The 20715-nt window shown below is 46.2% G+C and overlaps 1 protein-coding gene across 3 annotated transcripts in view; it reads left to right on the forward strand.

Annotated features, from left to right (window-relative positions):
* The window catches only part of tmem268 (transmembrane protein 268), an 81985-nt gene extending 67352 nt beyond the window's left edge, over positions 1 to 14633 (forward strand). For all 3 annotated transcript variants that reach the window (XM_072259341.1, XM_072259339.1, XM_072259340.1), the window contains 4 exons: positions 1489 to 1599; positions 3867 to 3956; positions 11525 to 11725; positions 12490 to 14633. In XM_072259341.1, the coding sequence (XP_072115442.1) occupies positions 1489 to 1599; positions 3867 to 3956; positions 11525 to 11725; positions 12490 to 12660 (573 nt within the window). In that variant the 3' untranslated portion in view covers positions 12661 to 14633. The remainder of the gene's footprint in view (positions 1 to 1488; positions 1600 to 3866; positions 3957 to 11524; positions 11726 to 12489) is intronic.
* Positions 14634 to 20715: the final 6082 nt, after the last annotated feature.

Below are 20715 nucleotides of genomic sequence, written 5' to 3' on the forward strand. Positions count from 1 at the left end.
CTTTTTTGAACAAGGGAACAACATTCGCCTCCCTCCAATCCTCCGGTACCATTCCCGTGGACAACGAGGACATAAAGATCCTAGCCAGAGGCTCAGCAATCTCTTCGCTCACGACATGGAGCAGCCTGGGGAATATTCCGTCAGGCCCCAGGGACTTACCTGTCCTAATGTATTTTAACAACTCCAACACCTCCTCTCCCTTAATATCAGCATGCTCCAGAACATCAACCTCACTCATATTGTCCTCACCATCATCAAGTTCCCTCTCATTGGTGAATACCGAAGAGAAGTATTCATTGAGGACCTCACTCACTTCCACAGCCTCCAGGCACATCTTCCCACCTTTATCTCTAATCGGTCCTACCTTCACTACTGTCATTCTTTTTTCTTCACATAATTGAAGAATGCCTTGGGGTTTTCCTTTACCCTACTCGCCAAGGCCTTCTCATGCCCCCTTCTTGCTCTTCTCAACCCCTTCTTAAGCTCCTTTCTTGCTTCCCTATGTTCCTCAATAGACCCATCTGATCCTTGCTTCCTAAGCCTCATGTATGCTGCCTTCTTCCTCCTGACACTTCTTAAATTCAAAAATAGGTTTTACTCAAAATAAATAATAGACCTCAGCATTGTCAAAGACTCCTCCCATCCACCCCACAATCTCTTTGACCTCCTCCCGTCAGGCAGAAGGTTCTGCAGAATAGGAACAAGGACTGTTAGGTTGGGTAACAGCTTCTCCTGCCAGGCTGTGAGACATCTGAACACCCCACTACCACCTGATACATATTGTTTAAGACAGCAGCAGTAGCATTGTACTGCTGTACAAATAACTATAAATTGCATATGCACATTATGTCAACTTGTACATCTACAGAATAACTTTCCTTTTATCTGTTAATAATATAGTGTGAATATTATTTTATGTGTTGTACACCTAGGTCCCAGAGGAAGATTGTTCCATTTGACTTTTATATATTATAGGCATCCATTTGTCTCGTGAGACCATGGATTTGCGCCTTGGAAAGTTGTATGGAAGACCGGCAGTTGCCCATGCTGCAAGTCTCCCCTCTCCACGCCACCGATGTTGTCCAAGGGAAGGGCATTAGGACCCATACAGCTTGGCACCGGTGTCGTCGCAGAGCAATGTGTGGTTAAGTGCCTTGCTCAAGGACACAACACACTGCCTCAGCCAAGGCTCGAACTAGCGACCTTCAGATCGCTAGACAAACGCCTTAACCACTTGGCCACGTGCCAACACTTGGCTATATGGTTGAATGACAATGAACTTGAGCTTGTACTTGAACCTCCCTCCCTCCCCTCTCTTTGCACATGTCAGTCCTGTTTGTGTGTAGCTTTTCAATGATTCTATTGGATTTGTCTGTTCTGTGAATGCCTGCAAGAAAATAAATCTCAAGCTAGTGTTTGGTGACATATACGTATATCTGGATAATACATTTTCTTTGAACTGTGACTGAACTGTAATCTGTTTTAAAGATTAACGTGAACACAGATGTGCGTCTCATGTGGGCCAACGAGAGCCTGGCAAAGCACAACATCTTGGTCGGAGCACTGGATGTGACAAGATACTGCACAAGTGTACTACATGTATCCTTCCCTAGTGACAGGGCGACCTCTGAGGATTCGATGTTTAACCCCATAATGGCTGTCGAGGAACATGACTGTTACGCAATACCAGTGATGAAGGCTTTTGGTTACCAGAGAAGTTTTGCTTAGAATTGGGTGGAGGGGTGTGGGGAGGAAGAGGAGGTTTTGTGATGTTTAATTACTTGATGGAATTAGACCATAACTTAGACCAAAAGATGTCAGAGCAGAATTATGCCATTCAGCCCATCGAGTCTGCTCTGCCATTTGATTATGGCTGAATTTACCCTTGCTTCCTTACCCCTGCTTCCTTTTTCTTCTTGAATAAATTCACCACCTCTCTTATCGTCCATACTTTGTCACTCCTGTTCTTCCTTTTAACTCTATGTACTCTATGTAAGTCTCCTATACTCTATGCATTTGATCTTCAAACACCCTCTCCATATTTCAGATGTGGACTTGCCCCCCCCCCCCAAAAAAAGCAGCTGGTCCCAATGAATTCTCCCTAGATCCGGCTCAGAGTTCTGCTAATTTTCCCTGCTCCAGTTTAATGCTCTCCTGCAAGGTCAATCTTAAAAGTTCAGGGCTTTCGGTCCGTCAGGGACTGGTGATCACTGTTTCATCACAGTTTTCTCACTGAAAGGTCAGTCACCTGACCAGGCTCATTACCTGTCGAAGCGGCAGCAAGGCGCGGGTTAAAAATACTGACGGAGACATAGCGCAGTCACCCAGGCTGCACATGGCACTTGAAAGCTGGCCTCTCCTTTGCACAGCCTTTCTCTTTAAGCCTGGGGACCACGCTTACCAACAAGATCCTCGGGCACCGCTTACGATTGGACAGTTATCTTACCAATTCTCAAATATTATTGGCCTTTAACACGCAAATTTGATTGGCTGTTAACACTTGATGGGTACTTATTTATTTAAAGATACGGCACAGAATAGGTGTCTCTGGCTGTTGGGGCCATTCCAGCGGCAGCCCACCAGTGTAACCTGAGCCTAATCTTGGGACAATTTACAAAGACAAGTTAACCCACTAGTTGTCCATCTTTGGACTGTGGGAGGAAACTGGAGCACCTGGAGGAAACCCAAGCGGTCCACGGGGAGGGTGTAAAAACTCCTTATGGAGGCCGCCAGCAATGAACTCGGATCTCCAGTGCCCCGATCCGCAGTAGTGTTCCGCTGACTGCTGTGACACTGTGGAGCCCCAGGTGCAGCGGAGGTAGATAGTGCACGTCAGAAAGGGGAGATGGGGCAGGTCAAATACTGACATTTAAAAGGAACTGCTTTTTAAGTTGTAAAGCCAAAGTTTGCAAGAGAACGAGGAAAGATTGTGATCAGTCTGGACTGATTGTATGTCTGTCTCTGTGATAGAGATGTTGTCTGCCTGTTCAGTTAGATATTCTAGAGCCATAGTGAGTCGCATCATGGCTGATTTCATTTCCCTCTCAGTCCCGTTCTCCTGCCTTCTCCCCACGTCCTTTGATGCCCTTACTCATCAAGAAACTATCAAACTCTGCTTTAATGAATTAATACCCAATGAATTAGCCTCCACGGCTGTCTGTGGCAAAGAATTCCAGAGATTTGCTACGCTCTGGCTGAAGAAATCTCCCCTCATCTCCGTTTTGAAGGGACATTCTTCTATTCTGAGCCCGGGCCCTCGGTGCTAGACTCCCCCACAGTAGGAAACATCCTCTCCACGTCCACGCTGTCTAGGCCTTTCAATATTCGAGAGGTTTCAATGAGTGAAGGCCCAGAGCCATCCATTCTTCATATGTTAACCCTTTCATTCCCAGGATCATTCTCAGAAACCTCTGGACCCTCTCCAATACCAGCACACCCTTCCTTAGGTATGTGGACACAAACTGCTCACAACAGTACAACTGCGATTCGGCTAATCCCTTATAGACCTCAGCATGACGTCCTTGCTCTTATATGTGTCCTCTTGAAATGAGTGCTAACATTGCATTTATCTTCCAGTACATATGTTAATAAAGCAAATGCATATCGATGCTCTACATCTTAAACATCATGATGGATTTGACTGGGTGCTTATAGTGCTTACATAGTACATTTGTAATTCCAATATTTGTTAGTGAGGATGAGGCAGAATCTCGGTTGTCAATGAGAAGTAACGCTCAATACTCCAAATGACTAACGCCTTCTGAAGACAGCCTCTTTCTCTGAAATTGACGTTGTATGCTGACGTCCCCCTCGGTTAACAGATGCAACCCAGCTGATGGGTTTGCTTTTCCTTGACCAACGCACAGCTTTGTTTCATTTACTTCAACCTTGGGGAGTGCAAGGCAAGGCTCGCTGCTCTGCTGGAAGCAAGACGTCTCTCAGGCCCTGGGCTCCAGGTAGCTTATGTGTTTGCTGCCCACTTGCAAATAAAGACATTTGGAGAACAAAGTGTGGGAGCGAAAGTACCCCTCGATACGTCCCACCGCATGTGGTTGCCGCGGGCAGTTAACTGATTAACTATTTCATAGAACGTAGAATAGCACAGGCCCTTCAGCCCAACCTTTTCACCAACTCTAAAATCAGTTTCGCCCTTCCTTCCCACTCTAGTCCTTGACTCTGCTGTCGTCCATGTGCCAAGGTGTTTTTTAAATGCCCCGAATGTAACTGCCACCAGCACCATTTCTGCAAAGCATTCCACCCACCCACCACTCTCTGTAAAATAACTTACCTGTGACATCCTTCCCCCGCACACTTTCCTCCAATCACCTTAAAGTTTAAACCCTTAAAGTTATGCCCACTTTATTTAGCCACTTCCACCAGGGAACAAGTCTCTGGCTGTCCTGCCAAAGATAAGATCTTTGCCTCTTATCACCTTGTCGTCGTTGTTAGGTCGCATCTGGAAATTCCAGTTGGCGAATAATTTCCCTCCACGCCACTCTGACATATTGGGAGATCACGTACTCGGCAGGTTACGGCAGTGGTTTACCTTTGCCTACTGCCAGGTGAGCATAAGGAGATCACCACCTCTTGCAGTGGATGACCAGGACGTCTAATTGCCTTCTTGACTGTTGGACCATTAATTGGTCTCTTCTGCTCTGTCCGCCACGGCCAGACTTCACAGGCAGGTCCCCTACCCCACCAAGGGTCAAAGACCCATCGGCTACCCTCACCTGGTTTGGCCCGTCTGCCGAGACAGTTTACCGGGGTGTGGCCGCTGTGCGTGTTACAGCTACTTGAAGCCACAGGTGAGAGCTGAGCGCCAGGTGGGGACCAAAGGTGGGGAGCTGCCCTGAAAAAGGGCACGGCAGCCCCCCACCAGAGGTGATACCCCTCCCTAGACACCCCATACACCCCTATCATCTTGTACACCTCTAATAAGTGAACTCTCACCCTCCTTTGCTCCAGAGAGAAAAGCTGTCCCTCATTAACCTCAGCAACGTTGTGGTACATCTCTGCATCTGACCACGTGTGCCTCCCTTGGCCTGATGACTGAATTAGTGGTTCATCTCCCTGTCTATCCTTTTGTGTTCAAGTCCATCATTGCTCAGAATCAGAATCATGCTTATTATTAACACAAGAAAGTCTGCGGACGTTGGAAGTCCAAAGCAACGCACACAAAATGCTGGAGGAACTCAGCAGGTCAGGCAGCGTCCGTGGAAATGAATAAACAGTTGACGTTTCAGGCTGAGACCCTTCATCAGGACTGAAAAGGAAGGGGGAAGATGCCAGAAAGAAAAGGTGGGGGCAGGGGAAAGAGGCTAGCTGGAAGGTGATGGGTGAAGTCAAGTGGGTAGGGAAAGGTCAAGGTGGAGAGGAAGGAATCTGATGGGAGAGGAGAGTGGATGACAGGAGTTATTATCATGGCAGCAGTAGAGTGCAATACATAAAAATTACTATAAGTTAAAATAAGAAATGTAAAATAAAAGAGAGCAAACAAAGCTGAGGTTCACAGGTTCACGGTCCACGCAGGAATCTGATGACAGAGGGGAAGAAGCTGTTTCTGAAATGTTGAGTGGCTGTCCTGGAGATTCAATGATTAAAGTCATTTCCAGTACACAGTGTAAAGGAAAAAAATTAGTCTACAACCAAAGGCCATAGGTTAAGAGTGAAAAGCAAAATGTTTGAGGGGAGCTTTTACAGGTATATTAAGAGCAAAAGGATTGTAAGGGATAAAATTGGTCCTCTTGAAGATCAGAGTGGTCGGCCATGTGCGGAACCAAAGGAAATGGGGGAGATCTTAAATAGGTTTTTTGCGTCTGTATTTTCTAAGGAAACTGGCATGAAGTCTATGGAATTGAGGGAATCAAGTAGTGAGATCATGGAAACTGTACAGATTGAAAAGGAGGAGGTGCTTGCTGTCTTGAGGAAAATTAAAGTGGATAAATCCCCGGGACCTGACAGGGTGTTCCCTCAGACCTTGAAGGAGACTAGTGTTGAAATTGCAGGGGCCCTGGCAGAAATATTTAAAATGTCGCTGTCTACGGGTGAGGTGCTGGAGGATTGGAGAGTGGCTCATGTTGTTCCGTTGTTTAAAAAAGGATCGAAAAGTAATCCAGGAAATTATAAGCCGGTGAGTTTAACGTCAGTAGTAGGTACGTTATTGGAGGGAGTACTAAGAGACAGAATCTACAAGCATTTGGATAGACAGGGACTTATTAGGGAGAGTCAACATGGCTTTGTGTGTGGTAGGTCATGTTTGACCAATCTATTGGAGTTTTTCGAGGAAGTTACCAGGAAAGAGGATGAAGGGAAGGCAGTGGATATTGTCTACATGGATTTCAGTAAGGCCTTTGTCAAGGTCCCGCATAGGAGGTTAGTTAGGAAAATTCAGTCGCTAGGTATACATGAAGAGGTGGTAAATTGGATTAGACATTGGCTCAATGGAAGAAGCCAAAGAGTGGTGGTAGAGAATTGCTTCTTTGAGTGGAGGCCTGTGACTAGTGGTGTGCCACAGGGATCAGTGCTGGGTCCATTGCTAGTTGTCACCTGTATCAATGATCTGGATGATAAAGTGGTAAATTGGATCAGCAAATTTGCTGATGATACAAAGATTGGAGGTGTAGTAGACAGTGAGGAAGGTTTTCAGAGCCTGCAGAAGGACTTGGACCAGCTGGAAGAATGGGCTGAAAAATGGCAGATGGAGTTTAATACAGACAAGTGTGAGGTATTGCACATTGGAAGGACAAGATACAGGGTTAATGGTAAGGCACTGAGGAGTGCAGTAGAACAGAGGGATCCGGGAATACAGATACAAAATTCCCTAAAAGTGGCATCACAAGTAGATAGGGTCGTAAAGAGAGCTTTTGGTACATTGGCCTTTATTACTCAAAATATTGAGTATAAGAGCTGGAATGTTATGATGAGGTTGTATAAGGCATTGGTGAGGCCGAATCTGGAGTATTGTGTCCAGTTTTGGTCACCAAATTACAGGAAGGATATAAATAAGGTTGAAAGAGTGCAGAGAAGGTTTACAAGGATGTTGCCAGGACTTGAGAAACTCAGTTACAGAGAAAGGTTGAATAGGTTAGGACTTTATTCCCTGGAGCGTAGAAGAATGAGGGGAGATTTGATAGAGGTATATAAAATTATGATGGGTATAGATAGAGTGAATGCAAGCAGGCTTTTTCCACTGAGGCAAGGGGAGAAAAAAACCAGAGGACATGGGTTAAGGGTGAGGGGGGAAAAGTTTAAAGGGAACATTAGTGGGGGCTTCTTCACACAGAGAGTGGTGGGAGTATGGAATGAGCTGCCAGATGAGGTGGTTAATGCGGGTTCTTTTTTAACATTTAAGAATAAATTGGACAGATACATGGATGGGAGGTGTATGGAGGGATATGGTCCGTGTGCAGGTCAGTGGGACTAGGCAGAAAATGGTTCGGCACGGCCAAGAAGGTCCAAAAGGCCTGTTTCTGTGCTGTAGTTTCTATGGTTTCTATGGGACACTGAGGGGGAATTTCTTCACTCAGAGGGCCGTGAGAATGTGGAACGAGCTGCCAGGGGAATTGGTAGACATGATTTCAACATTAAAGAGATTTTAGTTACTTGGCTGCGGTCCAGGTGAGGGTCAATGAGCCTGGGCAGAGTAACAGTTCGCACTGACTAGATGGGCTGAAGGGCCAGTTTCTGTGCTGTAGTGCTCTATGAAACCAGACCACTTGGGTTGCTGAAACCAGCAACTAGATCAGTATTGAGTGGGTCTACCACGACCAACATTTAATCTCCAAAAGTTTAATCATGCTGCGCTGGTGGTTTCCTTTTATTAGACCAGCGTACAATCGAGAAACAGGCCCAGTCGAATCCCCATCCACTAATTCCGCTCGCAGTTTGTTACTCACTCACACCATGCTTCGAGTGAAGAAGTTCCCACTCAGGTTCACCTTTCACCTTTAACCCATGACATAGAGTTCTCGTCTCTCCCAACCTGTGGAAAAAGCCTGCTTGCATTCACCATATCTCAAACTCTCATAATTTTGTACACTTCTATCAAATCTCCCCTGGTTGTCCTGGGCTCCAGGGAATGAGGTCCTAACCGTACAACCTTTTCCTATAACTCAGGTCCTCACGTCCCGGCAGCATCTTGATAAGTAGCTAAAGAAAAACTCAACGTCAACATTCCCTCTAATATTTTCTCACAGCTGCATGGATCGACCATTGCTCTGAGAAGGAAATTTTTGCACAGCCTGAAACTGTGCGGCAGTTTAAATTTTTTTTTGTGATATGTATACTGTGAATATTTAGAATGAAAATTGAAAAATTACAAATTTGTTTATTTATTAATTGAAGGGTATATTGCAATACAGTCCAACAAACTCAGCCTTTTTTCCTTGGAGCGACGGAGGATGAGAGGTGACCTGACAGAGGTGTATAAGATGATGAGAGGCACTGATCGTGTGGATAGTCAGAGGCTTTTTCCCAGGGCTGAAATGGTTGCAACAAGAGGACACATGTTTAAGGTGCTAGGGGTAGGTACAGAGGAGATGTCAGGGATAAGTTTTCTTATGCAGAGAGTGGTGAGTGCGTGGAATGGGCTGCCAGTGGTGCTGGTGGAGGCGGATATGACGGGTCATTTAAGAGACTTTTGGACAGGTACATGGAGCATAGAAAAATAGAGGGCTATGGGTAACCCTAGTAATTTCTAAGGTAGGGACATGTTTGGCACAACTTTGTGGGCCGAAGGGCCTGTATTGTGCTGTAGGTTTTCTATGTTTCTAAAGAGAATCTCTTCACTATTTGTAAACTTTTTCTAGCTGCGTCCAGTTCCAGCAGCGTGGTAACAAAGGCTATGTGCATGGGAGCATTTCAGTTACTGAGCAACCACACACCTGTGCAGCTTAGAGGGAACAGTGGTCAAAGTAGAGTTTATTGTCCTGTGCGTAGGTCCATGGATACACGGGTCGAATGACAACGTACCGACCACCTACCACCCCAGTAGCCTCCACATCCAGCACATGATTCTCCACAACCTCTGCATTTTCAACGGGATCCTACTACCAAGCACATCTTTCCCTCTCCCCCACTTTCTGCTTTCCGCAGGGATCACTTCCTTTGTGACTCCCTTGTCCATTTGTCCCTCCCCACAGATCTCCTTCCTGGAACAAGTGCCACACCTGCCCCTACCTACACCTCCTCCCTCACTACCATTCAGGACCCAAACTGTCCTTCCAGGTGAGGCAACACTTCACCTGTGAGTCTCTTGGGGTCATATACCATGTCTGGTGCTCCCAGTGGGGCCTCCTGTGTATCGGTGAGACCTGATGTAGATTGGGAGACCGCTTTGCCAAGCACCTACCAGAAAAAAGTGGGAACTCCTGGTAGCCACCCATTGCAATTCTACTTCCCATTCCCATTCCGACACGTCAGTCCATGGCTGCCTCTGCTGCTGCGATGAGACCACACTCAGGTTGGAGGAGCAATACCTTGTATTCCATCTGGGTAGCCTCCAACCTGATGTCATGAACATAGATCTCTTGAACATTTGGTAACTGCCCCGCACCTTCACCATTCCCATTCTTGTTTCCCTCTCCCATATTCCCTTCCTTCCTGCCCATCACCTCCCCTTCCCTTTCTTCCATGGTCTTCCATCGTCTCCTAGCAGATTCCCTCTTCTCCAGTCCTTTGTCTCTTTCACCAACCGACTTCCCAGCTCTTTACTTCAGCCCCTCCCCCCCTCCCGGTCTCACCTATCTCCCACCACTTTGAGCTCCTTCCTCCCCGGCCCCAACTTCTTCCTCTTGTTTGTCTCTTTCCTCTCTGATTAAAGGTCTCGGCCCGAAATGTCAAATGTTGATTCTTTTCCAGAGGTGCTGCCTGGCCTGCTGTGTGTGTTGTTACTTGCAGCATCGTCACAGGCACACAGCATCAGATAAGTAGCATTCACATATAAAACATAAATTACGTCCAATTTTTACAAGAAAGAACACAATTGGAACAAAACCAAAAGCAAGTCCATTTTAGTGCAGTGTGATCACCTTGTTGCTGAACTGTGGTGATTAGGGTTGTGTCGGCTGCTTCAGGTTGGTTCAATGTATATGTGCGTGACTGTATATTTACCAACTATCTTATATGTGCTATATGGCCTTGTGTGGGGCGTGACTATACTATGTTTTGCCCCTTGGCCCCAGAGTAACACTGTTTTGTTTAGCTGTGCTTACGGGTGTCCATGTATGGCTGAATGATAATTAAACTTGAACTTGAAGACCAATTTTCTGAAGGGAAGTAGCTGTTCCTGCACCTGGTGGTGTGGAGACCTCGGGTTTCTGTACCTCCTGCCCGATGGAAGCTGTGACAAGATGGCATGGCCCAGACGGTGGGGGTCTTTGATGATGAAGTTTGGCCCAGATACTGGGGTTCTTTGATGATGGAGTTTGGCTTGCTGGTGTCAGTCTTTGATGAAGTTTGGCCCGGATGGTGGGGGTCTTTTGATAATAGAGTTTGACCTGCATGGTGGGGGTCTTTGATGATGGAGTTTGGCCTGCATGGTGGGGGTCTTTGATGATGGAGTTTGGCCGGACGGTGGGGGTCTTTGATGATGAAGTTTGGCTGGATGGTGGGGACTTTGATGTTAGAGTTTGGCCTGGCTGGTGGGGGTCTTTGATGATGGAGTTTGCCTCCCCCTTTTTGGGGTTGCTGGAACAAAGTGCTTTAAATGTAAAGCTAAATTTTAGCTGAGTGTAAAAGCAGGAAGCGATGAAATTCTGTTCTACCCGAAGCTGTTAGATGCTTGTGGGTAAATTGGATTTCCATTCTGGTCACTTTATTATGTACTCCTGCTCATTAATACAAATATCTAATCAGCCAATCATATGGCAGCAACTCAGTGCATAAAAGCATGCAGACATGGTCAAGAGGGTCAGTTGCTGTTCACACCAAACATTAGAATGGGGAGGAAATGTGATCTAAGTGCGTGCCCGTGAAATGATTGTTGGTGCCAGGTAGGGTGGCTTGAGTATCTCTGAAACTGCTGATCTCCTGGGATTTTCATGCACAAAAGTCTCTAGAGTTTACAGAGAATGGGTGAAAAAACAAAAAACATCCAGTGAGCAGCAGTTCTGTGGCTGAAACACTTTGTTAGTGAGAGAGGTCAGAGGAGAATGGCCAGACTGGTTCAAGCTGACAGGAAGGCAACAGTGACTCAAATAACCACACGTTACAACAGTGGTGTGCAGCACAGCATCTCTGAATGCACAACACAACAAATCCTGAAGTGGTTAGTCTACAGCAGCAGAACGCCACAAACACGCAGTCGGTGTCCACTTTATTCGTTACAGGAAGTACATAATGAAGTGGCAACTGAGTGTGTGTTAAATATGAAGGAATGTGCAGCAACGATCCGCCATGATATAATTAAACAGCAAACAGTCTCTCGGAGTTTGAGCAATGACCTCCTGCTTCTACCTAACTAGATAACTGCATTCTTTATTCTTGCGTAATGCGTCCGCTTACAAGTTTGCGTTTCAATCAACAGTCCCTTCTGCGTCAGAAGCTGGGACACCTCTACATCGTGGTGGAAACGAGCCAAGTGAGTCCTCTGATTGAGGTGGATGCAGGGTCTGAAGAGGCTCCACTGTTACCCGGGAACGGTGATGGGGCTCTCATTAACGGCAATCAGCAACCACAGCACGTTTTTAACACATTGACATGCCTGGTCCCCGAAGGTACATCTGAGGTAACGTACTTCCCTTATTAGAGTAACGTGCCATGTGCCTAACGTATGAGAAGTGTTTGATGGCTCCAGTCCTATACTCAGTGGAGTTGGTGGGGACATCTCCTGTAACATCTGCCGTACGGTGCTGAGGATGTTCTACGAGTCTGTGGTGGCCAGTGCGATCATGTTTGCTGTTGTGTGCTGGGGCAGCAGGCTGAGGGTAGCAGACACCAACAGAATCAACAAACTCATTCGTAAGGCCAGTGATGTTGTGGGGATGGAACTGGACTCTCTGACGGTGGTGTCTGAAAAGAGGATGCTGTCCAAGTTGCATGCCATCTTGGACAATGTCTCCCATCCACTACATAATGTACTGGTTGGGCACAGGAGTACATTCAGCCAGAGACTCATTCCACCGAGATGCAGCACAGAGCGTCATAGGAAGTCATTCCTGCCTGTGGCTATCAAACTTTACAACTCCTCCCTTGGAGGGTCAGACACCCTGAGCCAATAGGCTGGTCCTGGACTTATTTCCTGGCATAATGTACTTTTTACTATTTAACTATTTATGGTTTATTACTATTTATTATTTATGGTGCAACTGTAACGAAAACCAATTTCCCCCGGGATCAATAAAGTATGACTATGAAAGGCTGGATAGAGTGGATGTGGAGAGGAGGATGCACATTTCCAGAGTACTCAGTTGGCAAGAAATACTTTGTCTTTGAATGACTCTGGCCCGTTTTCTGTATTAAAAAATGCTCCATTTTATTTTGCCGTTGCAGGAGATCGCCTACCAGCTGCTGCTCACATTCAGTGGACTTTATGTAAAGCTACACGTTATGAAACAGCTGCCTCGCACCAGGGCTTCCATTCACACAGACGTGGCGCATGTCCCTTGTCTTTGCCAGTACGTCGAGACTTCAGTATTGAACCTATCAGGTGGCGAGCCGTAGGCATCAACTTAACTGTGAACTTCAACTGTGAACGCAGGTAGCAATGTCAGACTTTGAACAGCAACCGTGTTACAACAGCGATCTGCTAGGCCGAGTGCAATTGAATCTGGAAATTATAAGGACGCTTCTGGTAATGGCCTCCAACTTCTCTCAGCATTTCCTGTTCCCTTTCCCTCTATCATCTCGTCTCCTTGCCTGCCCATCACCTCCCTCTGGTGCTCCTCCCCCTTCCCTTTCTTCCATGGCCTTCTGTCCTCTTCTATCAGATTCTCCCTTCTCCAACCCTTTATCTCTTTCAGCTATCGACTTCCCAGCTCTTCACTTCACCCCTCCCCTTCTCCCAGTTTCACCTATCACCTACTACCTTGTACTTCTTCCTCTCCCCCCGCCCCCCACCTTCTTACTCTGACTTTACATCGCTTCTTCTCCAGTCCTGATGAAGGGTCTCGGCCCAGAACATCGACTGTTTACTGTTTTCCAGAGGCGGTGCCTGGCCTGCTGAGTTCCTCCAGCATTTTGTGTGTGTTGCTTACAAGGACACTTGTATGTCTGTTGATCAGCCGCCCATCTGCTGATGCCAGTGACTTTGGCATCTCATCATGGAGTGTGAACACAGAACAGTACAGGCTCTTTGGGCCACGGTGTGCTGACCTATTAACCGACGCTAAAATCAATCCAACCCTTCCCTCCCAATAACCCTCCATATTTCTATCATCCATGTGTCTGCCTCCACCACCACCACCCATGGCAGAGCGTTCCACGTATTCACCGCTCTCTGTAAAAAAACAGTCATTACCTAGTAAAACCTAGGAGCAGAATTAGGCCATTCAGCCCATCAGTCTGTTCTGCCATTCCATCATTTATTTTCCCTCTCAACCCCATTCTCCTGCCTTCTCCCCTTAAACTTTAATGCTGTTACTAACCAATAAGCTGTTAATATCTGCCTTAAATATATCCCATGACTTGGTCTCGGTAGCCATCTGTGGCAATGAGTTCCACAGATTCACCTCCCTCTGGCTGAAGAAATTCCTCCTCATCTCACAGCTGACATCCACCCTCGCGTCTGGAGTTTACTCAGTCTTTTGCACTTTGTCTTGTTTATCCACAGCTGTTCCACGCCCACTAGGTGGGGCAGTTGGAATTTCCCACATCTTTCTGTCTTTTCTTCCTCCCCTTTCCCCCACCAAATATTTTTTTAACTCTGCACCCTGGTAGCCACACCCAGCAGGAGAATCATGGGGCATTGCCCAGTTTCCAACCCATTTGACATTGGTGGAAAGCTGCAGGTTGAACTGTGAGTGACTGTGACGGAATTCGTTGCAGTTCACTGTGGTAGGAGTGTTATACAACTGTAACTGGTAAGTAGGCTAGAGGGGAGGTGAGTGTGTCCCAGAATGTGCTGCCTGCAAGGGCGGTGGCAAACAGAAATTTAATGAAAGAAAAGCTTTATTTGTCACATACGTGTCGAAACATACGGAGAAATGTGTCATTTGCGTTAAATAACGTGAGTGAGGATTACGCAGGGGCAGCCCGCAGGAGTCGCCACCGTTCTGGCACCACCGTTGGATGCCCGCAACTTACTCGGCCTTACCAGCCTGTATGTCTTTGGACTGTGCGAGGAAACTGGAGCAGCTGGAGCAAACCCGGACGGTCACAGGGAGAACGTACCAACCCGTTCTGGGCAGCAGTGGGAATTGAACCCGGAGCACTGGCATTGAACCTGAAAATTTAGTGACTCTCCTTACTGAGGTCATTTACTGTGCAGTTTACATTTCTAGACCAAAAAAAATAGACTTTTCAAAGTGTAAAGATTTTTAAAAAGATATCAACTGCTGTAAAAATTTAGTTTTAATTTGTTAATTGATTATTTAATGATATGCGGAAGACAATTCATTAACTCCGTTGTGAATATCAAGCTTTCAGGAGGGGTGGTGTGCTTCCAGCAAAGTAGAGTGGATTTAAGTCTGAAATAAAGAGCTTTCTATTTTAAGAGAGATTCATTTATTTATCGCAACATGAAATGTGCCCTTTACGTCAACCACCAACAGGACCTAATGGGGTGCTGGGGTCAACCCTCAAGTGTTGCCACACGTCCTGACACCGCCACGCCATACCCAGAATGCTCAGCAAGACAACAGGGACAAGTTCAAGTTCAACTTTAATTGTCATTCAACCATACACGTGAATAGGGCCAAATGGAACAGTGTTCTCCTGGGGCCAACAGTCACACACAGCACACCTAGCACATATAACGATAGCAGAAAAATATACACACAAAACAAAATTTAAATATAGCCCGAGTCCCTGAGTGTCACGGCTCATAGATTAATGGTGCACAGAGCCACATTTCTACAGAACAAGCCCATAGCAGTTACTCATAATCTAGCTTGCCTTGCACCGAGTGACCACTGCAGGGCAGCACTGACAGAAGGGGGCAGCTCACCACTGGCTCTGGTATCTACAACAAGCCACCCCAAGGCTTGAGGGCCTTGTCCACACACCAGGCAAAGCAGATGCAGCTCCTCAATGAACCAGTGACCTGGATTCTCAGTGTTCTGCATTACCATTGTGCAACAAAAATGTCCAAGACAATCACCCGCTGTCAGCCGCACACTGCCCCGATGCCTTTTTCCCCAGGTGGCTGAAGCTGGCTGCAGTATGGTGTAGAACATATCCAGCTCCACCGCTAGTTCTCGTAGGTTGCTGGATAAAAAATAAGAGCAGCTAAATACGACTGTTTCCTCCCTCCCACATACACCAGACTTCCAAGCTCAGGACAGGCTACCTCCAGGCTTTCAGTGGACCTGCAGACATCAGGCCTCAGTGAAATTGCAAACCGTCAGGCCTCATCTACTGGACTTGCCAATTTTGGTTGTCAGTATTGACCCCAGGGGTCGCTGATGACTGGACCCTGAACTCCAGACCTCAAACTCTGGATTTGGATGGACCTCTGGCCCTGAGGGCGGGGAGAGGGGTCACCAGCACTCGTGATTCCAATCCAGGATCCACTGAATTGTGGGATCACTAGTCCTCATCCTTGCTTTTCTTCATCAGCAGTGCATTGACATTATTTTTAGTTGTGCTACCAGAATATCTGAGTTTGGGTGTGTGCATTGTTTTATCTTGCGGCATTCTGTGGCTGGGTGTGCCGATGTCCCATATAAGTGACACACAGGGCAAAAAGTGAACTGTTGATGTCACGAGACCATTGATTCAGGATGATAAATTAATCTCTTTCAAAGTTCAAAGTAAAGTTATATGACACTATACGCAACCCTGGATTCATTTTCTTGCGGGCATTCAGAAACACTTAATTGCCAGTATGTGAAATGTACCAGAATTGGTTGTGGTTCAGAATCAGGTTTATTATCACCAGCATGTGTGGTGAAATTTGTTAACACTATGGCAGCAGTACATTGCAATACATGATAAATAAATGAATGACAGTAAGTTAGGCAAAAGGAATTTTTTACAAAGTAGTGAGGTAGTGTTCATGGCATTCAGAAATTCAGGGTCCAGTCATCAGCGAGCCTGGGGTCAATACTGACAACCGAAGTTGGCAAGTCCAGTAGATGAGGCCTGACGGTTTGTGATTTCACTGAGGTCTGATGTCTGCAGGTCCACTGAAATGCAGGTTCAGAAATGGGATGGCAGAAGGAAAGAAGCTGTTCCTGAATCATTGAGTGTGTGCCTTAAGGCTCCCGCACCTCCTTCCTGACTGACAGTGAGAAGAGGGCATGCCTGGGTGTGGGGGGCCTCGGTGATGGAAGCCACTTTTCTGAGGCATCAGTCCTTGGAGATGCCTTGGATACCACGGAGGCTGGTACCCATCATGCAACTGACTAATTTTATAACTCTCTGCAGCTTACTACCTTCCTCTGTAATAGTCCCCTCCCCCATACGAGGTGGTGATGCAGCCAGTCAGAATGCTCTCCACAACCCATCTGTAGAAGTTCAGGTGACAAACCAAATCTCTTCAAACTGCTGATGAAATATAGCTGCTGTCTTTCCTTCTTTGTAACTGCATCGAAACGTTGGGGCCAGGTTAGATCCTCAGGGATCTTGACACCCAGGAACTTGAAATTGCTCACTCTCTCCACTTCTGATCAATGTTGATGCATAAAACGCAGGACAATACCATAACAGGCAACACAATAGCAACCAACAGTTTACAAGACAATAGTCATGGGCAATCAACAATTAGCAGAACGGTCCCCTATACAAAGTTAATAATCAAACTGAAACAAATGTGAACATATGAACAGAATCAATAATTATCAACAGAACAAGGAGAGCAGGACAGGCTATCTAACGGACGTTGTGCAGGGACGGTGAGGGTGTTACACCTGAGTGAGTTTTGTTGGGGATGCTGGAGAGCTACAGGAAAGACGCTTTGGAGGTGATGTGTGGTCCCGGTGGTGATGGACTTGTACCATCTCCCTGATGGCACATTTGCTGACTGAGAGGGTGGGTGAGACAGCAGTAATACTTTCAGCTCTATTCTTCGCTCTGGTGATGAACAGGTCTTTTAATGTTGGTAGCTGACAGCCAGTGATCTTCTCGGCTGAGTGGGCCACCCACTGCAACCTGGACTTGGAGAGGGAGGGGACGGCAAGAAACCAAGTGATGATAGAGGTGGTCACAACACAGTAGAACGGAGAAATGCAATAGAATGAATGGAAAAACTACTCGCAAAGAATCAATGTGCAAAATAAAACAATTGTACAAATATAAAAAAGGAAATAATGATAAATAGAGAGACAGATAAATAAGTAATGCTGAGAACATGAGTTGTATGGCCCTTAATGTAAGTCTATAGTTTGTGGAAACAGTTCAGAGTAAAGAACCAGTGAGTGAAGAGATCCACACTGGTTTAGGAGCCTGATGGCTGTAGGGTAATAACTTTGTGATCCTGGTGGCGTGGCACCCGGGGCTCCTGTTTTCTCCCGCTTGATGGCAACAGCAAGAAGAGAGCATGGCCCAGATCCTCGTCAGCATCAAGCAACATGGGGCTTTTGTCCATTTCTGTGGTAGTGCCAAGCAGAAACTGTACCAAAATAGCTCGAAACAGATTCGGATTTCTGAGTTTGCACAACGTTCATCCCAATTGATACTTTCTATTTACAGAGAGTTTCAATCGTGAAAGGAGGGGTGGATTTCCCAGCATGTCTTTGTATTAAGACACAAGTAGGATAATTGTGAGGTTTTATTTAGAGGACACAAAGTCAGTATTTATTGATCATCTGTAGTTGTCCAAGATAACGGTGACCCATGCTTTAATTTTCGTTCAGAGATATTAGGGTAACAGACCTTTCCAGCCAAGCAAGCCTGCACTGCCCAGTTACACCCATGTGAAAATAAACCTGCACGTCTTTGGAGGAGAGCGGAGCACGGAGACGGGGAGAAGATAGGTGAATTTGAACCTGGGTCGATGGTGCTACAATAACGTTACACAAAATGCTACAGAACTACCGGTGTGTGTGGTGAACATTCTTCCACTATGGTTTTGAGAAGCAATTTCCAGAACCTATAGGGAGAAATTAAGGAATGGCAATGGATCACCGCATCAGGATAATGTGGATCTGGACAAAAGCATGCAGCTAGTGTTGCAAATCATCTGTCTTGCCATTAATGATAGAGGAGCTCATGATGTTAACACCAGAGAAAACTAAAATTGCACGTTAACACCATGTAGATTCAACTGCAAGGAAGAGCTGCAAATTCTGCTGTGGTTGTTCGTTTCAATCATTTGCACGGCTTGTGTTTTTCTCCCCTTTCTCTTGCACATTGGTTTTTTAAATGTTTTTTCTTTAATTGGATTCTTTCGGGTTTCTTACTTTCTGGCTGCCTGTCAGTAAATAAATCTCAAGGTTGTATAATTTATAGGTTCTTTGATAATAAATGTACTTTGAATCTTGAATCATGCTGTGAACTTGTTTTAAATGTTATTAGCTTATCAATAAATCTTGGCTTTGGGCACAGTGAGAGGGCTCCTCCTCTGCAATGGGGCTGTGGAAACCTTTCAACCTGTACTGGGCTCAGATGCTTCATCCTAAAACATAACTTCATTGACTTGAACTGGAAACACTGACTGTTGGGCCCACGGCATTGCAACTAAGTGCCAGTGTGGGATCAGTGAAGAAACAGTTCACAACACGTACCAGGATATCCGTAAAATTATAATCAAGACCCCGAATTCCTCAGCAGGACTTAGTCTCAGTCACTAACACCAATATCAAATTCAGCCGAACAACTACTTCCTAGCTTCAGAAATATTTACAGAAAAGCTTCCTTGTCACACGTAATCATCGAAACATACAGTGAAATGTAGTCGTTGTGTCAACAACCAACGCAGTCCGAGCATGTGCTTCCGGGTGAGGCAACAATTCATTTCTTGGGAACATCTACTGTATCCGGTGCTGCCTCCTCTGCTTTTGTGAGACTCAGTGCAAATTGGAGATGGCTTTGCTGAGCACCTTCACTCCATCTGCCGCAAAAGGCAGGACCTCTCGGATGCTACCCATTTGACTTCCCATTCTCAATTTTGTCTTGCAAGCCTGATAGAGTTCTTTGAGAAGGTGACCAGGCACATAGATGAGGGTAGTGCAGTGGATGTGATCTATATGGATTTTAGTAAGGCATTTGACAAGGTTCCACATGGTAGGCTTATTCAGAAAGTCAGAAGGCATGGGATCCAGGGAAGTTTGGCCAGGTGGGTTCAGAATTGGCTTGCCTGCAGAAGACAGAGGGTCATGGTGGAGGGAGTACATTCAGATTGGAGGGTTGTGACTAGTGGTGTCCACAAGGATCGGTTCTGGGACCTCTACATTTCATGATTTTTATTAATGACCTGGCTGTGGGGGTAGAAGTGTGGGTTGGCAAATTTGCAGACAACACAAAGGTTGGTGGTGTTGTGGATAGTGTAGAGGATTGTCAAAGATTGCAGAGAGACATTGATAGGATGCAGAAGTGGGCTGAGAAGTGGCAGATGGAGTTCAACCCGAAGTGTGAGGTGGTACACTTTGGAAGGACAAACTCTAAGGCAGAGTACAAAGTAAATGGCAGGATACTTGGTAGTGTGGAGGAGCAGAGGGATCTGGGGGTAAATGTCCACAGATCCCTGAAAGTTGCCTCGCAGGTGGATAGGGTAGTTAAGAAAGCTTATGGGGTGTTAGCTTTCATAAGTCGAGGGATAGAGTTTAAGAGTCACGATGTAATGATGCAGCTCTATAAAACTCTGGTTCGCCCACACTTGGAGTACTGTGTCCAATTCTGTTCACCTCACTATAGGAAGGATGTGGAAGCATTGGAAAGGGTACAGCGGAGAATTACCAGGATGCTACCTGGTTTAGAGAGTATGCATTATGATCAGAGATTAAGGGAGCTAGGGCTTTACTCTTTGGAGAGAAGGAGGATGAGAGGAGACATGATAGAGGTGTACAAGATAATAAGAGGAATAGATAGAGTGGATAGCCAGCGGCTCTTCCCCAGGGCACCACTGCTCAATACAAGAGGACATGGCTTTAAGGTAAGGGGTGGGAAGTTCAAGGGGGATATTAGAGGAAGGTTCTTTACTCAGAGAGTGGTTGGTGCGTGGAATGCACTGCCTGAGTCAGTGGTGGAGACAGATACACTAGTGAAGTTTAAGAGACTACTAGACAGGTATATGGAGGAATTTAAGGTGGGGGGTTATATGGGAGGCAGGGTTTAAGAGTCGACACAACATTGTGGGCCGAAGGGCCTGTACTGTGCTGTACTATTCTATGTTCTATTTGACAGGTCTGTCCATGGTCACCTCTATTACTACGATGAGTCCACTCTCAGATGGAAGGGAAACACCTCATTGCTCTCCTGGGTGGCTTCCTGCCTGATGGCATGAACATCGATTTCTCACCCCTCCCTCCTCTCTTTTTCCATTCCCCACTCTGGCTCCCCTCTCTTCATCGCCCAAAAGAAAAATCGGAGATGAGGATGAGAACTCTGACCGAATTTATTCCCCCATGACCAGGCTCTGTGATTATTGCTTAATGCTTATCTGCTCGGAATGTGAACTGA

Source organism: Mobula birostris, chromosome 5 (assembly GCF_030028105.1).
Source record: "Mobula birostris isolate sMobBir1 chromosome 5, sMobBir1.hap1, whole genome shotgun sequence".
Lineage (NCBI taxonomy): Eukaryota > Metazoa > Chordata > Chondrichthyes > Myliobatiformes > Myliobatidae > Mobula > Mobula birostris.